At 50.6% G+C, this 14530-nt stretch overlaps 1 protein-coding gene across 1 annotated transcript; it reads left to right on the top strand.

The window, feature by feature from the left end:
• The first annotated feature begins 2022 nt into the window (after positions 1 to 2022).
• On the top strand, positions 2023 to 12515 carry SUMO3 (small ubiquitin like modifier 3). Its single transcript, XM_053565396.1, has 4 exons — positions 2023 to 2217; positions 5530 to 5658; positions 8788 to 8859; positions 10849 to 12515. Exons 1-4 carry the CDS (start codon positions 2197 to 2199, stop codon positions 10987 to 10989), a joined length of 363 nt encoding a protein of 120 aa, XP_053421371.1. The 5' UTR covers positions 2023 to 2196; the 3' UTR covers positions 10990 to 12515.
• The last annotated feature ends 2015 nt before the right edge of the window (positions 12516 to 14530 follow it).

Raw genomic sequence — 14530 nt, forward strand, 5'->3', positions numbered from 1 at the left:
CCTCGGCAGAGTGCTGTAGAGTCACAGCTCACAGCAACCTCCAACTCTTGGGCTTAAGGAATTCTCTTGCCTCAGCCTCCCAAGTAGCTGAGACTACAGGCACCGGCCACAACACCCAGCTATTTTTGTTGTTGTTGCAGTCATCATTGTTTAGCTGGCCTGGGCTGGGTTTGAACCTGCCACCCTCGGTGTATGTGGCCAGCACCCTACTCACTGAGCTACAGGCACCGCTAGATAGTGAAATTTTGTTTTGTTTTTTTTTGCAGTTTTTGGCCAGGGCTGGGTTTGAACCTGCCACCTCTGGTATATGGGGCTGGCTCCCTACTCCTTGAGCCACAGGTGCTGCCCAATAGTGAAGTTTAAAAAAAAATTTTTTTTTAGAGATTAGAGTCTTGCTATGTTGCCCAGGCTGGGCTCAAGCCATCCTTCTGCCTCTGCCTCTGGAGTAGTTGGGATGACAAGCACAAGCTGCTGAACACGTGAAAGTAAACTTTCAAGAGTAGAAGATAGTTTGTGAAGTTAAGATCCATGAAAACTTGGCTCTATGGCTTTGCAATGCTGCCAGTCAGTTGGACCTTACTTGGGCAAGAGGGAAACAGTTCAGAGACTCAGGTTCAAATCCAGACCCTGCTGTTTGCTGGCTGTACAGTCCAGCTGCCCCATCTTCTGCTGGCCTTCAGAGCCCTGGTTCAGTGCTCTACTTGTCACTCCTGAGGGATACATTAATGGGGCCCCTCAGCAGCCCATTCTGTGGAAGGGCATTAGGATCCAAGACAGGGAGAGCTAAGCCCTTCTAAGAATACAAGACTGGAAGTCCAGGGAAAAACGGCCTGCATGGCTCGAGTTCTCTTTGCACAAGAACCTGTTTTGCCACAGGTCAGCAGGGTCTGCCCCAGGTTGGCGCCCAGCCCAGGTTGGCTGGGCTGGGCGGCTCACACCAGTAATCCTAGCACTCTGGGAGGCTGAGGTGGGTGGATTGCCTATGCTCAGAAGTTTGAGATTAGCCTGAGCAAGAGCGAGACCCTGTCTCTAAAAATAATAGCCAGGCATTGTGGCTGGCGCCTGTAGTCCCAGCTACTTGGGAGGCTGAAGCAAGACAATCACTCCAGTCTAAGAGTTTGAGGTTGCTTGAGCTCTGACACCAAGGCACTTTACCAAGGGTGACAAAGTGAGACTCTTGTCGCCAAAAAAAAAAAAAAAGCCACAGACACACTGACCAAGCTCACCCACAGCCTCTGCTAAGTCCCAGTCGTCCTGCCCCAAGATGCCACCCGAGTGTGTCATGTGACCTCTACGTGCCTCAGTTTCCTCATATGTACAATGATTAGTCTTGAGGACCGAGTGCAGAGGGCTCAGAAGCACACTAATGACCCCAGCCTGGCTTCCGGTGCCTGCCCCACCCTCTACCCCTAATTGGGACTAGAAGAGAAGGAAGCCTTAGGGACTGTGGCCAGTCAGGCTGAGTGAGAGGTGGGCAAAGAGGAAAAGATGTGGCCAGCCCCGGTCCCTGTCTGGAGAATGCCGGACTCAGGACTCCCCACGTCCTCGGGAGTAAAGCCCTTGGATGAGTGAGTCCACACTGGCCTCACTCTCCTCCCCCAAGAGAAAGCCGGCAGAGCTGAGGGAGGAGGACATGGGGGGCCTCAGGTCTGGCCCATTACCCCCTCCCCGTGCCCCAACACCCGGTGCCTCCCGACCCCCACACACTCCCGGGGGCTTCATCTGCCTCCCAACCCGCGCGCCCCCGACCTGCCCCCACCACGAGTGCCCGCGCGCCCTGAACCACGTTCACTCTGGGGCTCCGTGCCGCCCCGGTCCAGTCCCCCGACTCTTATCCCTCTCAGGGCCGCTCGCGATCCCCGACCCGTGTCCCACTATGTGTCCTGCGCGCCCCCGAGCCTGCCCGCTCCAGGGAGTCCCCCGGCCCAGCCGCACGGGGACCCGCCCAGTGACGCATTTCCAACCGTCGGGAACCAAGGTCCGCCCCAGCGCGCGCCCGCCTCCCGGGGGCGCGCGCCTCGTGCACGCGCTCCAGCCACGTGACCCCCCGACAGCCAACAGGCTCACTGGGATTTGGGGGATAAAGCGCGGCCCCGCGAGCAATTGCGGCGGGAGAGCAGCGGGCCGAGAGCGTGACTCGGCCGCTCCGGCGCTGCTGCTCTTGCCCGCCGCGCACTGCGCGCTGCTCGCGCAGCCATGTCTGAGGAGAAGCCCAAGGTAAGTGGCCGGGGGCCCCCTGGCCACTCCCGCTATTGCTGCCGCACCGGGTGCCCCCGCCGCCCGACGCGGCCCTCCTGGCCCGAAGGGATGGCGACGCCGACCGAGACCAGCGTCGTGGCCTGCGCAGCTGGCCGCCCCCGCTCCTCCCCGGACCTTACCGCCCCTCCCCCTCCCGAACCCGTTCCCCTCCCCCGTCGGCGGCGCTCCGCGGCGCGCCCCGCCCCTGCCTGGGGCCCCGCCCCCAGGCGCGCCTCGCCCCGCCCCTGCCAGGGCCCCGCCCCCGGCGAGCATGGCCACGCCTCTCCTCGCGAGGCCGCGTTTCCCGGCCCAGCATGCCTGGTTCCACCTTGCGAACGCATAGCCGGCGGAGCATCCCGAGCGGTGCCCCCCCGGCGCTTGTGCGCGGCACCTCCGCTGTCCTCATTTCGTCCTTGTGGGATCTCGATGGGGTGCGCCAAAGCATCGCATAAGGAGCGGCTTGGCTACCCCCGAGGGCAGCGCTCCGAGGGCCTGACCGGTGGGAGCAGCGCCGCGGCCCTTTCCCGACTTTCCCCTCTTGCGCCCTGGTGAGCGCCCGCCCCTTCCCCTCCCCTCAGCATCCACCCCTCCGCGTTCCCCCTGCGCCCAGGTGTGCGCCCATGGTTCCCCCTGCCCTCAGGTGTGCGCCTGCCCCTCCCCCTTCACCCCTGCGCCCAGGTGTGCACCCACGGTTCTCCCTTTCCGCAGGTGTGCGCCTGCCCCTCCCTCTTCACCCCTGCCCTCAGGTGTGCGCCGGCCCTTCCCCCTTCACCCCAGGTGTGCATCCACGGTTCCCCCTGCCCTCAGGTGTGCGCCTGCCCCTCCCCTTGCACCCCAGGTGTGCACCCACGGTTCCCCCCTCCCTCACGTGTGCGCCTGCTCCTCTACCTTCACCCCTGCGCCCAGGTGTGCTCCCTTCACTCAAGTGCACTGGCGTTTAGTCCTTGGGAAGGTCTGCGATTGTGTCAGCCACGCGTGATAAAAAGAGCACCTTTCCGGAGCGCTCGCTCTGTTCTGATGCTGTCGGGCTCTTTCCTGTGGCCGAGGGAAGACGAGCTGTGCCTGGTCAGGCCTGGCCTGACCGCTCTCCCTCCGGAGGGGTCCGCACCCTCCTCGCTGCGGGGGTGGGGGGAACCTCTTCTATGCAGATGCAGCTGGAGCGGCCTCTATTTTTTACATTATAATTATAACTCGGTTTTTATACCACCCCCCTTTTGAACAAATACTTGTTAGTCCTAGGCCAAATATAAGTGTCTTTTATGTTTTTGTCGGTGGCTTCCTCTAATGAAGTTTGACTATAGTAGGATATATACGGTATCTTATCGTGGATGTATGAACCCAGCTGTGCCACATGGTCAACTTCCACGGTCCAATTAGTTTGAATAAATTGTTTAATTCTAGAGTAGCCAAGTGGTTGCTACCTGGCAGGCTCTGGTCTGGGAAGACAGTTTCCACCTCCCCTAGAGAGCTAAGGCACCTTAGTGAATGGAGGCTGTTGTTTTAGGGTTTCGTTTTTTTAAAAAAACTCCTAAGTTTACTTATTAGGAATTGAGGGGTCTGGTAGGTGGTAGGTGTGGCTGGAGTTGTGCTGTCTGCCACACAGTATCTTTTTCCATAAAGGAGCCAGTGCATCCTCATGCTTTGAGGAGTGAGGGGGCTTGATGCAGGGATCCTTGGTCCCATCCTTGAGCCATTTGTGTGCCCCTCTCTTCCAGCGCCCAGTTTTCCCCACACTGCAGAAAACTCCACTGACCCGGGAGTATGCAGGGCATCTGGCTGCTGGTCAGGCATGGGAGTGGGGCAGGGGAGTGGCGGTGAATGCCACCCAGGACATGTACCTTTAGGCTCATTGCTAAGGCCTCTTCCACTGGGGCCCTGCTCAGGCCACTCCAGCTCCCAGGACAGAGCAACACACCTTCCCAGGGTCTCTCAGAACTAATCTTGGGTACAGTTCCCTGGCTCACCCAGAGGTGAGCCTTCTGTACTCTAGTTAGGCATTGTTGGGAAAGGCAACCAGGAAGGGGAGCAACGACCCTTCTAACTCCCTCCCAGCTGGGGAAGAAGAACAGGCGTAAAAGGAACGTCCATTGAGCTAGCTGATGGAAAGCCCAGGCCTTTAGCTTTTAAATGGACTGGCTGCTCTGGGCTGCAGCAGCACATGGTGAGAAAAAGCTGAGTTAAGCTACTGTGGGCTGCTGTCCAGACCATTTTCAGACCTGAGAGGGGTCCGCCTCTTTGTTCCTTCAAAAATAAATGACTCCTCTATCCCCAGGATTCCCCTGAGAGCAGGCGGACAAAGGTAGCACTCCACTCTCTGCAGCCTAAGCTGTTCCTGCCCCTTGATAGAAATTTTTTGTATTAACACATGCTGTGCTTCCAGGCACAGGAAACCCCATTATGAATTATTTAAAAGTACTGTGAATTCCTCCCGTTCAGGTAGGACTGTCTAGGTGGCCTCATATTCGCTGACCTCAGGCAGCAAGCGGATGCTGCCGTCCACTTTGGACTCCTGCATTCTGTAGAGTTGCTTAGTCGTAAAGTTTGTTCTGTTGTTTTATTTTACCAGTCATATACAACTGTGTTTTTATTAGTTTCATTTGAGTAATTTTAAAACATATTTTCTGATTTTTCCCCCTATTTATTGAACAGACTTTTATTTATTTATTTATTTTATTTTTGACACAGAGTCTCACTTTGTGGCCCTCAGTAGAGTACCCTGGGGTCATAGTTCACAGCAACCTCCAACTCTTAGGCTTAAGCGATTCTCTTGCCTTACTCTCCCAAGTAGCTGGGACTACAGGCGCCCGCCACAACACTCGACTTTTTTTTGGCAGAGAAGGGGTCTCACTCTGGCTCTGGCTTTTTTTTGGCAGAGAAGGGGGTCTCACTCTGGCTCTGGCTCTGGCTCAGGCTGATCTCGAACCTCTGAGCTCAGGGCAGTCCACCCGCCTTAGCCTCCCATAGTGCTAGGATTAGGTGTGAGCCACCATGACCTGCCCAAACAAACTTTTTCTTTGAATTAGTGATCTGTGGGGACTCTAGATTTGTATTGCATTTTCTTATATGTAGATGCTTAAGAAGTTAAAAATAAACTCTGTGTAAAAATAAAACAATCACATGAGCACTGTGAATTGCTAGAGAATTTTAAGAGTTAGAGACAGGATCTCACTCTTGCTCAGGCTGGTCTATAAACTCAGACAAACCACTGTCTTGGCCTCTCAGAGTGTTAGGATTACAGGTGTGGGTTATTTTGAGATGTGAATTTGAGGCCATTTCCTGTCTCTTCTGCAGGAGGGAGTGAAGACGGAGAATGACCACATCAACCTGAAGGTGGCGGGGCAGGACGGCTCCGTGGTGCAGTTCAAGATCAAGAGACACACCCCTTTGAGCAAGCTGATGAAGGCCTACTGCGAGAGGCAGGTGCGCCCCTACTGGGCACCCTGAGGCCCTGAGGGCACATGGCACTCAGACGCCCCACCATGCTTCCTGCACAGATCTATGGGTTCAGGTGGCCTGCTCTGTTGACTTGCCGTGGGCTGGGTCTTGTAGGCTGTCTCCGGTGTTTCTGATCCTTGAGTTCCTGTAACTTGACAGGAAGTTGAGGCCTGCTGGGATGTGTGGGTTTTTCTTCTCCAACCAGACAACCTCCTGGTGTGGTGCCTTCTCCCTTCTGCAGGCACAGCATGGCAAGTCTTCTGGGACTGATAGTGGCTGGGGACCAGTCACTGTTCCTTTGTTAGGGGTCACAGAATGGTTGGTGTCTTGTAATGCAGTTATTTTATTCCTTCATATATCCAATTTGGTTTTTCAAACTATCTTTTAGTTAAGGCAAGAAAACACTTGATTATTTCCTGTAATTTATCAGTTTCAATCTATGAGCTGATTCACTAGCATCCTCCCACATGACCGGTCTGTCCTTTTTCTTAAGCAGGGTCTCACTTTGTTGGCCAGGCTAGAGTGCCATGGCATCAGCCTAGCTCAGACTAGCATCAAATGATCCTCCCACCTTGGCCTCCTAGAGTCCTAGGATTACAGGTGTGAGCCACCTCACCCATCCTGGTCCATCCTTTTTAGTTGCTATCATTAGTCTGATCTTGAACACAGGTCCCATGAATGTGGGTCCCACGTATTTGTACTTTGGTGCCTCATCTGTTTCCTGTCCTTAATGCTAAGATGGACTTGCCCTGGCAAGCAGAGTGCCTCTCAACTTGGTCACAAGGGCTTGGCTATCTGGCTGCTGCCTGGAGTGTTGGGTGTCCGGCCATGGTGGCTGGTCACCTTTCTCTATGGAGCTCTGTCCTTGGAGAGGGAACAGTGTTTCAAGACTTGGGGGCGGCTGCCTGTTTAAATGCTTTGGGAATGTAGCAGTTAGTTGCCCTTTGTTTTACTCTCTTGCTCTTGTCATAAGCACTCGGGAGAGTAGTCACTGTTCCTCCCACCGTCTCTTATGCTCTGTATTAGTAACCCGCAGTTCCTCCTTCCCTTTCTTCATCTTGTTTAATAGCAGATCTTATTTTCAGCTGTGAAGGTGAGACTGCTTCTTGACCCCACTGTCCCTGCAGCTGCAGTGCCTCCAGGCGACATCTGCAAGACAGCACTACACTGTCCCCAGTCTGGGGTGTGCCGTGTGTGCGGCTCTGGCTCTTGTCTGAGTTTTCATGCTGCTCGAGCTGGTAGCATCTTGGCTGCCTGTGGTTAATTCATCACCCCATGTCTCCATCATGCTGTGAGATTCCCTGCCATGCCAGTAGACCCCAGAGGCCACCCATGTGACTGCTCTGGAGTTTCTGTTCCCCACCCCCAAACCCTTCCTCTGGCCGCCCTCCCTTTGCCAGTTGCTGTGGAGATTGGCTGTGGCTGTGCTCCCCCCACCAGCCTGCTGCCAGAGTCACTCTGAAAACTTCCTTAGCCTCTTGTGTGTTCCTCTGGATTAATCTTTTCTCCCTTTGTGACAGAATACACTCTCTAATGTCCCGTCAGAAAGAATGTATCGGTGGCCTTGGACACTGTGTGTCTGAAAGTAACATTTGCTTTTTGTGAACCCTTCATGCTTCAATATTTGGCTGTATGTAACATTCTAGATTCAAACTCAGTTTCTTTTTTGGAAGTCACTGTATTACTTTCTTTTAGCTTCCAATGTTAAAAGCGAACAGTTAGTAACTTGATGACTCACTGTCCTTCCTTGCTTTTCCCTGAAGGGTGTTGGACCACCTTCCGAAGTTTCTCTCCTGTGCCCTCTGGGCAGGTGATTTACTCACTCTGCTGGGTACTCATGGCCCTTCTAGTCTAGAAACTTATTTTCATGCAGGAATTAATGCTTTCTATTATTTTTAAGTTCTCTAGGCTCTGTTTCTTGTTTTTGGAATTCCGATTCCTTCTGCAGTTAACTGCCCTGGATATTATTTATTTATTTATTCTTATTTCTTATTTTTTATTTTTTTTTGAGACAGAGTCTCACTATATCACCCTAGGTAGAGTGCTATGGCATCACAGCTCACAGCAACCTCAAACTCTTGGGTTTAAGTGATTCTCTTGCCTCAGCCTCCCAAGTAGCTGGGACTGCAGGTGCCTGCCACAATGCCTGACTATTTTTGTATTTTATTTTATTCTATTTTGAGACAGAGTCTTACTTTGTCACCCTTGGTAGAGTGCTGTGATGTCATAGCTCACAGCAACCTCAAACTCCTGGGCTTAGGCAATTCTTTTGCCTCAGCCTCCTGAGTAGCTGGGACTACAGGCACTGCCACAATGCCTGGCTACTATTTTTTTTATTGTTGCAGTTGTCGTTGTTTAGCAGGCCCAGGTTGGATTCAAACCCATCAGCCGCAGTGTATGTGGCCGGCACCCTAACCACTGAGCTATGGGCACTGAGCCATGCCCTGGGTATTTTCAATTTGCTGATTTTTCTCCTCTGCAGTGGATGTTGATGTTGGTCTGCTTCCTGGTTTGTCTCAGCCTTATCTTTCCACTTTCTTATTTTATTTTATTTTATTTTATTTGAGACAGAGTCTCTCTCTGTCACCCTGGGTAGAGTGCTGCGGCATCACAGCTCACAGCGACCTCCAACTCCTGCCTCAGCCTCCCAAGTAGCTGGGACTACAGGTGCCCACCACAACACCCGGCGAGTTTATTTTTGGTAGAGATGGGGTCTTGCTCTTACTCAGTTTGGTCTCCAACTCCTAAGCTTCAGTGATCTTCCTGTCTTGGCCTCCCAGAGTGCTGGGATCACAGGTGTGAGTCACCGCGCCTGGCCTCTCAGATCTAGGGGGCAGGTAGAGGTGCCAGCAGTTTGGAAGTTCTGCTTAGCTTCTGGAAGAAAACAAGAAGGATGACTCAGGGAAAGTCAGGGCTCCAGGGATGAGAAGTTAGAAAGTGATTTCCACAGTGCTGGTGTTGGGCAGTGTCTGGAAGAGATTGTAGGCCACTTGCAAGTTTGTAGACTCCTGGATCATCAATTAGAATGCTATTTTGATATAAACATTTGATTTTTTGAATTAAGCTGTGTTATTTGCAAGTATTTAATTGTAATTGTTTTTTTTTTCTTTTCAGGGCTTGTCAATGAGACAGATTAGATTTAGGTTTGATGGGCAACCGATTAATGAAACAGATACTCCAGCACAGGTATGGAAGCTGTCATGGCGTGTGTCCAGGGCTGCCTCTGACCTGCACACAAGTAATTGCCATTTGGTGGAATACTCTTACTTGAGAATTGTTGACTGGTGTTCATATAGAATGCTTTGCTTTTTCTCATTGGTTTTAATTAACTTTTAAATTAAAATTTTAAATGTGAAAACTGCTCTGTCAGATATCCTCCCTGCTGGGTGCAGGGCTGTGCTCACAGTGTGGTTGTGGCCTAAATCCCCTTTCCGTGCACTGTCTGGACACTGAATCTACAGTTTTAGTCAGCCAGTAGCTAAATGCCTGGCCCGATTCCTGTGCCCCTCAGCCTCCCTGCACCAGTGAAGGGGAGGCTGCACCACTGCCATCGCCGGCAGCCAGCACAGGAGGTTTTTCTGAAGCACTGACCGGCCACACACCAGCTACTGCATGTTTGACTGCTGTGTCAAAGTGCACCTTACTGCAGTGGCAAGAGCTTTGAGCTTTCAAGTATAGAAGACCTTTTAAGTTCCAAGTTGCAGCTCTTGTCATTTGTCACCCAATGACCTCATGATCCAGAGTCACTTAATCTCTTAGAGTCTTATGTTTGTCTGTCTGTAAAATGTTTTTCTCCTTTACAAGGTTGTGAGAATCAATTAGGATGTTTTGTGAACATATTTTTGTAAAACATTTATTTTAAATATTTAATATTCAGTATTTAATAGCAAAATATTTTTGCAATAAATATTTAATTTCTAGCTACTTTAGGAAGTCATACACTGCTGAGAGTGGCCGGCTCTGGGAGGAAAGGGTTGTGAGCAAATGGGCTTGAGCCGGAGCCGGTCAGAGGGAAGTGGCCTGGGAAGGTGGGCTCACTTCAGAGCTGGGGGGCTTGTTCAACCCACAGGCCCCTGTCCAAGTGCCTCTGTGATGGGTGAGGGGCCAAGAGCCCAGCAAGACTGCTCTGTTTTTGATACTATTCCTGTTTCTGTAGGAATTGAGAGAAGCTTCCTTTCTTCCCAGAAAAGGGTTGGAGTTGGCAATTTTGTGCCCACTGTGTCAGGAGAAGCAAAGGGAGCAGGAAACAGTCATATCATCTCTGCCCTGGGCTTCAGAGGAGTGGCCAGTGGAGGGTCCTTTACTTCAGCGATACTTTATTATGGGCCCTTCGCATGTGATCTTGTTGGCACCATCCATCCCCTGCACCTGTTAGAAAGTGCTCCGGGGTCCTTAGAATTAGGCCACTGATGAGATATTCTAATTAGAATCTGCTTTTGTATAATCTTCAGCAAGAATTTTAGACATTTCAGTTTGTATTTTAGACTCAGTTGACATTTTTAGCTTTGGTTATTCTTTTTTTTTTTAGACAGAGCCTCAAGTTGTGGCCCTGGGTTGAGGGCCGTAGCGTCACAACTTATAGCAACCTCCTGGGCTCAAGCAATTCTCCTGCCTCAGCCTCCCAAATAGCTGGGACTACAGGCGCCCGCCACAACGCCTGGCTATTTTTTGGTTGCAACCATCACTGTTTGGCGGACCTTGGCTGGATTTGAACCCACCAGCTGAGGTGTATGTGGCTGGTACCTTAGCTGGTTGAGCCACAGGCACTGAGCCAGCAACCTCAAACTCTTGGGCTTAAATGATTCTCTTGCCTCAGCCTCCTGAGTAGCTGGGCCTACAGGCGCCCGCCACAACGCCTGGCTATTTTTTGTTCCAGTTGTCATTGTTGCCTAGCTGCCCCAGGCCAGGTTCGAACCCGCCAGCCTGGGTGTATATGGCTGGCATTGTAACCACGGAGGGCAGCGGGCACTGAGCCAGCTTTGGATATTCTTTTGAGTGCATGAGGACCTCTGTGCCTGCACACAAGGGTCAGGCCAGAGCAGGGTCTGGTCAGGCCATGTCTGGTGTGGGGGAGCTGCTCAGGTACCACTCAGACCAGTTAGTACTATCCTTCCTCTGATGAGGGGAGACTAACAAACTCTCATCTCTGTCTGTCCCTGCCCATGACTGTGACAGCTGGAGATGGAGGATGAAGACACCATTGATGTGTTCCAGCAGCAGACGGGAGGCTCGTGGGAGACCGGCTGCCTGCTGGGCGTGGCCTCTCGAGGGGCCGTCCTTCTGGTTGCCCCTCCTTATCCTGCTGTTGAGTGGTGAACATGCGACCGTGCCAGCCACAGAGGGGTCTGGAGAGGCTCAAGGCATTCACCAAAATGATTTTCCCCTCTGATATACTTGGAGTGCAACTCAAAACTGTATCCGCAGGGGTGGATCTACAACTTAAATTGGGTCAATCAGAATTGTTATCTTTGTTCAAGAGAAATGAGTTGCAAGTTTTTTGGAATTTGTTAATGTTTTTATTTTCTTTTTCCCCCTCTTACAGCATTTTTACCCCAGATTGTGGCCTGAATGTTTGCTTTTAGTCCACGGCAGGATCTTGCCCCGGTTCAGGCTGCCCCTCACTGCCTGCTCTGGTCACACTGTGCTGGTTGTTTATACCAGTGGGGAAGGGTCAGGTGTGGGGCCTGACAAAGGTGAGGATGGAAGACCAGACTGTCATTTGCTGTTTGTTGTAGGCACACGTTATTAAAATGCTAAATACTGCAGATTTAAACTTTGTCACCATGTGGTAAAGTTGAAGGGAAGATGCTGGACTCCTTTTTTTTTTTTTTTTTTTTGTAGAGACGGAGTCTCACTTTATGGCCCTCGGTAGAGTGCCGTGGCCTCAGCTCACAGCAACCTCCAACTCCCGGGCTTAAGCGATTCTCTTGCCTCAGCCTCCCGAGTAGCTGGGACTACAGGCACCCGCCACAACGCCCGGCTATTTTTTGGTTGCAGTTTGGCCGGGGCCGGGTTTGAACCCGCCACCCTCGGTATATGGGGCCGGTGCCTTACCGACTGAGCCACAGGCGCCGCCCAGCTGGACTCCTTTTTAAAAAGTAAAATATAAGCATCCTTTGGTAATTTGGTCCCACGTGCTCCCAGCTCCTTGAGCATGTCCCCTTGCTGTCCCAGGCCCCCACCCCAGTCCCCATCAGTGCCTGACAGTTGGTACATGGACAAGGATTGGCACAGCAAAAATTGGCTTTTTCTCTGTTCTGAATATAGAAGAAAACAATCCACACATCTCCTGTGGTGACGGTGTTGTGATGTCCGGTTTCTTTTAAGTATTTGCTTTTGCTGAGTAATTATGGTCTATATATAAACAAGTCGGATTAAGTATTGCTGGATTTTCAGTTACATTGTGGTGTAAAAGAGCTACTTCAAAATACGGTTTCAGACAAACCCACGGAAGATGACTTCATGCTCTGCGCTCTTCCCATGCGTTTGTGCTGTGCTGCTTTCCAAGTGTGTGTTGAACGTGCGCATTATTGTGGCGATTCCAGTTCTGTGGAACACTTGGGGATCTACGCCAATTAGAAACGTTTGTAGCTCTGCCTGTTGTTTTTCTGTAAGGATTCACTGATGCCTGGTGGCCACTCTGCCTTTTTTATAGTCGCCTGAACAGCAACCCATCATCTCTTGCTTGCTTGAAATCTTTAAGAAAGTGCTCTCATTTCTTCTGTTTTGCTGTATGGGCTTGGGTGGGGTGTTTGTTAGCGCTGTTGTGTTTATTTACCAATTTGTACATTATCTGTTGTCCTTTACTACTGTCAACAGTAAATATAGTTTGGTATTCTGTCTCTTGGCTTGTATTACACTCTGCGTTGGAAGGTTAGTGCATACCATCACAATTCAGTGTCTGTACTGACCATTCAGCAAGGCCCTTAAGAAACTGAATACAGGTTCAAACCCAGCCTGGGCCTGCTAAGTAACAATGACAACTGCAACAAAAAAATAGCTGGGCGTTGTGGTGGGCACCTGTAGTCCCAGCTACTTGGGAGGCTGAGGCAAGAGAATCACTTAAACCCAAGAGTTTGAGGTTGCTGTGAGCTGGGATCCCATGGCACTCTACCCAGGGTGACATAGTGAGACTCTGTCTCAAAAAAAAAAAAAAAAAAAAAAAACTGAGTAAAGGCCAGTCACTGGAAAGTTCCTGTGCACCTGACAGCTCCCTGGCCCTCCTCTGGCAGATTCCAGTGCTGGCCCCGCACCTTCCTGCCCAGGGAGGGCATCTTCTCCCCCTACAGAGCCCTCCTGGCCAGCAGCTGATCCAAACTAGCATGATGATGACACAACATTTCCTCTCCTGTTTTCACGTGTAAAGAGAGGGAGGGTGGATTTTGGAGGCCTATGAGTCTGGATGTTGGTCTGGAGCTGCTCGACTCTTTTTAATGCTTAAATATAAATCTGCTTTCCTTTTTGCAGTTGACGCCCTACTCACTTACCTGCTTCGACACTGAGGTGAACTGATACTTATTTGGAATTTCCCAGGATACCATGGTGTGACAAAATTAAGGTTGAAATTGAGCTTTTGTGGTTACTCCCATCAGTTGAGAGCACAAGTTGAAAGATGAAGGGCAGTCTCAGAAACAGCACTTGATCTGTTAGCACGAGTGAATAGATTAAAGTGCAGTACAAGGATGGAGTTTCTGCCAGATGCCCAGATAGCTGCAGGCAGGCACAGTTAACATCTGAGAGGGCTGCGCCTCAGTTGCTTTAAGTTAGAAGAAGACAGTGGCCACTTCATGTGGGTAGATAACACAGTGCCATGCTGACCTCACCACAGCATCTGGCAGGAAGGCAGACCTGCAGGTTGTCTTATCAGAAATTTATGCAAATCGAGCATTTGGAATAATAGATCTATCGTAGTAATGTTTTTGAAAATACTAAATTTTATGAACCTAGCTCCCAGAATCTTTGAGTTAAATGATGCTTCAAGGGAAGATATGCCCTGTTTATTCTGTTACCTATATCTAAGGTTCCAACTGGAACTTTCCCAGTTCCAGGCAAGCTGGGCTGTCACCTTAGCTGTGCCACCCATGCGCAACTGGAGAAACGTGGAATTAATGAAGCTGCACCATGTATTTAAGCTGCGAGAGATCCCTTTTATATCTCTGAACTTTGGTTTCCAAAAGACACGAATCCTATTCCACACTGTTGGCCTCCCAGGCTGTGTTGCTTAGGAAAGCCATTACATGCTACACACATGCTATAGTATTGGGGCTCTAGTTGACAGTTGTCAGATTTAGCAAATAAAAATATAGGATGAGCCAGGCGGAGTGATGTGCCTATAGTTGTAGCTACTTGGAGGGCTGAGGTGGAACTCTTGAGCTCAGTGATTGCTTGAGCCAAGAGTTCAAGTCCAGCGTGGGCAACAGAGACCCATCTCTACAAACAGTATATAAAAATACAGGATGCCCAGTTAAACTTGAATTTCAGTTAAAGAACTGAATAATAGCTATGAGGAGGAATAAGTGTGGTGGAGATCCTGGTTCTGTGAAGATAAGGACCTTCATTGTACCAGCCACATTGTGGTGAGAGAAATTTCCATTATGTTTAAGCAACTCATACTTTGGATTTTTGTCACTTGAAGCTGAAACTAATCCTAACACACTAAACCACACTTAGGAAAATAAGTTCTTTTTAATTTTTTTTTTTTTTTTGAGTCTCACTGTGCCACCTTCAGTAGAGTGCTGTGGCATCACAGCTCCCAGCAACCTCAAACTCTTGGGCTTAAGAGATTCCCTTGCCTCAGCCTCCCAAATAGCTGGGACTACAGGAGCCCACCACAATGCCCCAGCTGTTTTTTGGCTGT

Source organism: Nycticebus coucang, chromosome 16, assembly GCF_027406575.1.
Source record: "Nycticebus coucang isolate mNycCou1 chromosome 16, mNycCou1.pri, whole genome shotgun sequence".
Lineage (NCBI taxonomy): Eukaryota > Metazoa > Chordata > Mammalia > Primates > Lorisidae > Nycticebus > Nycticebus coucang.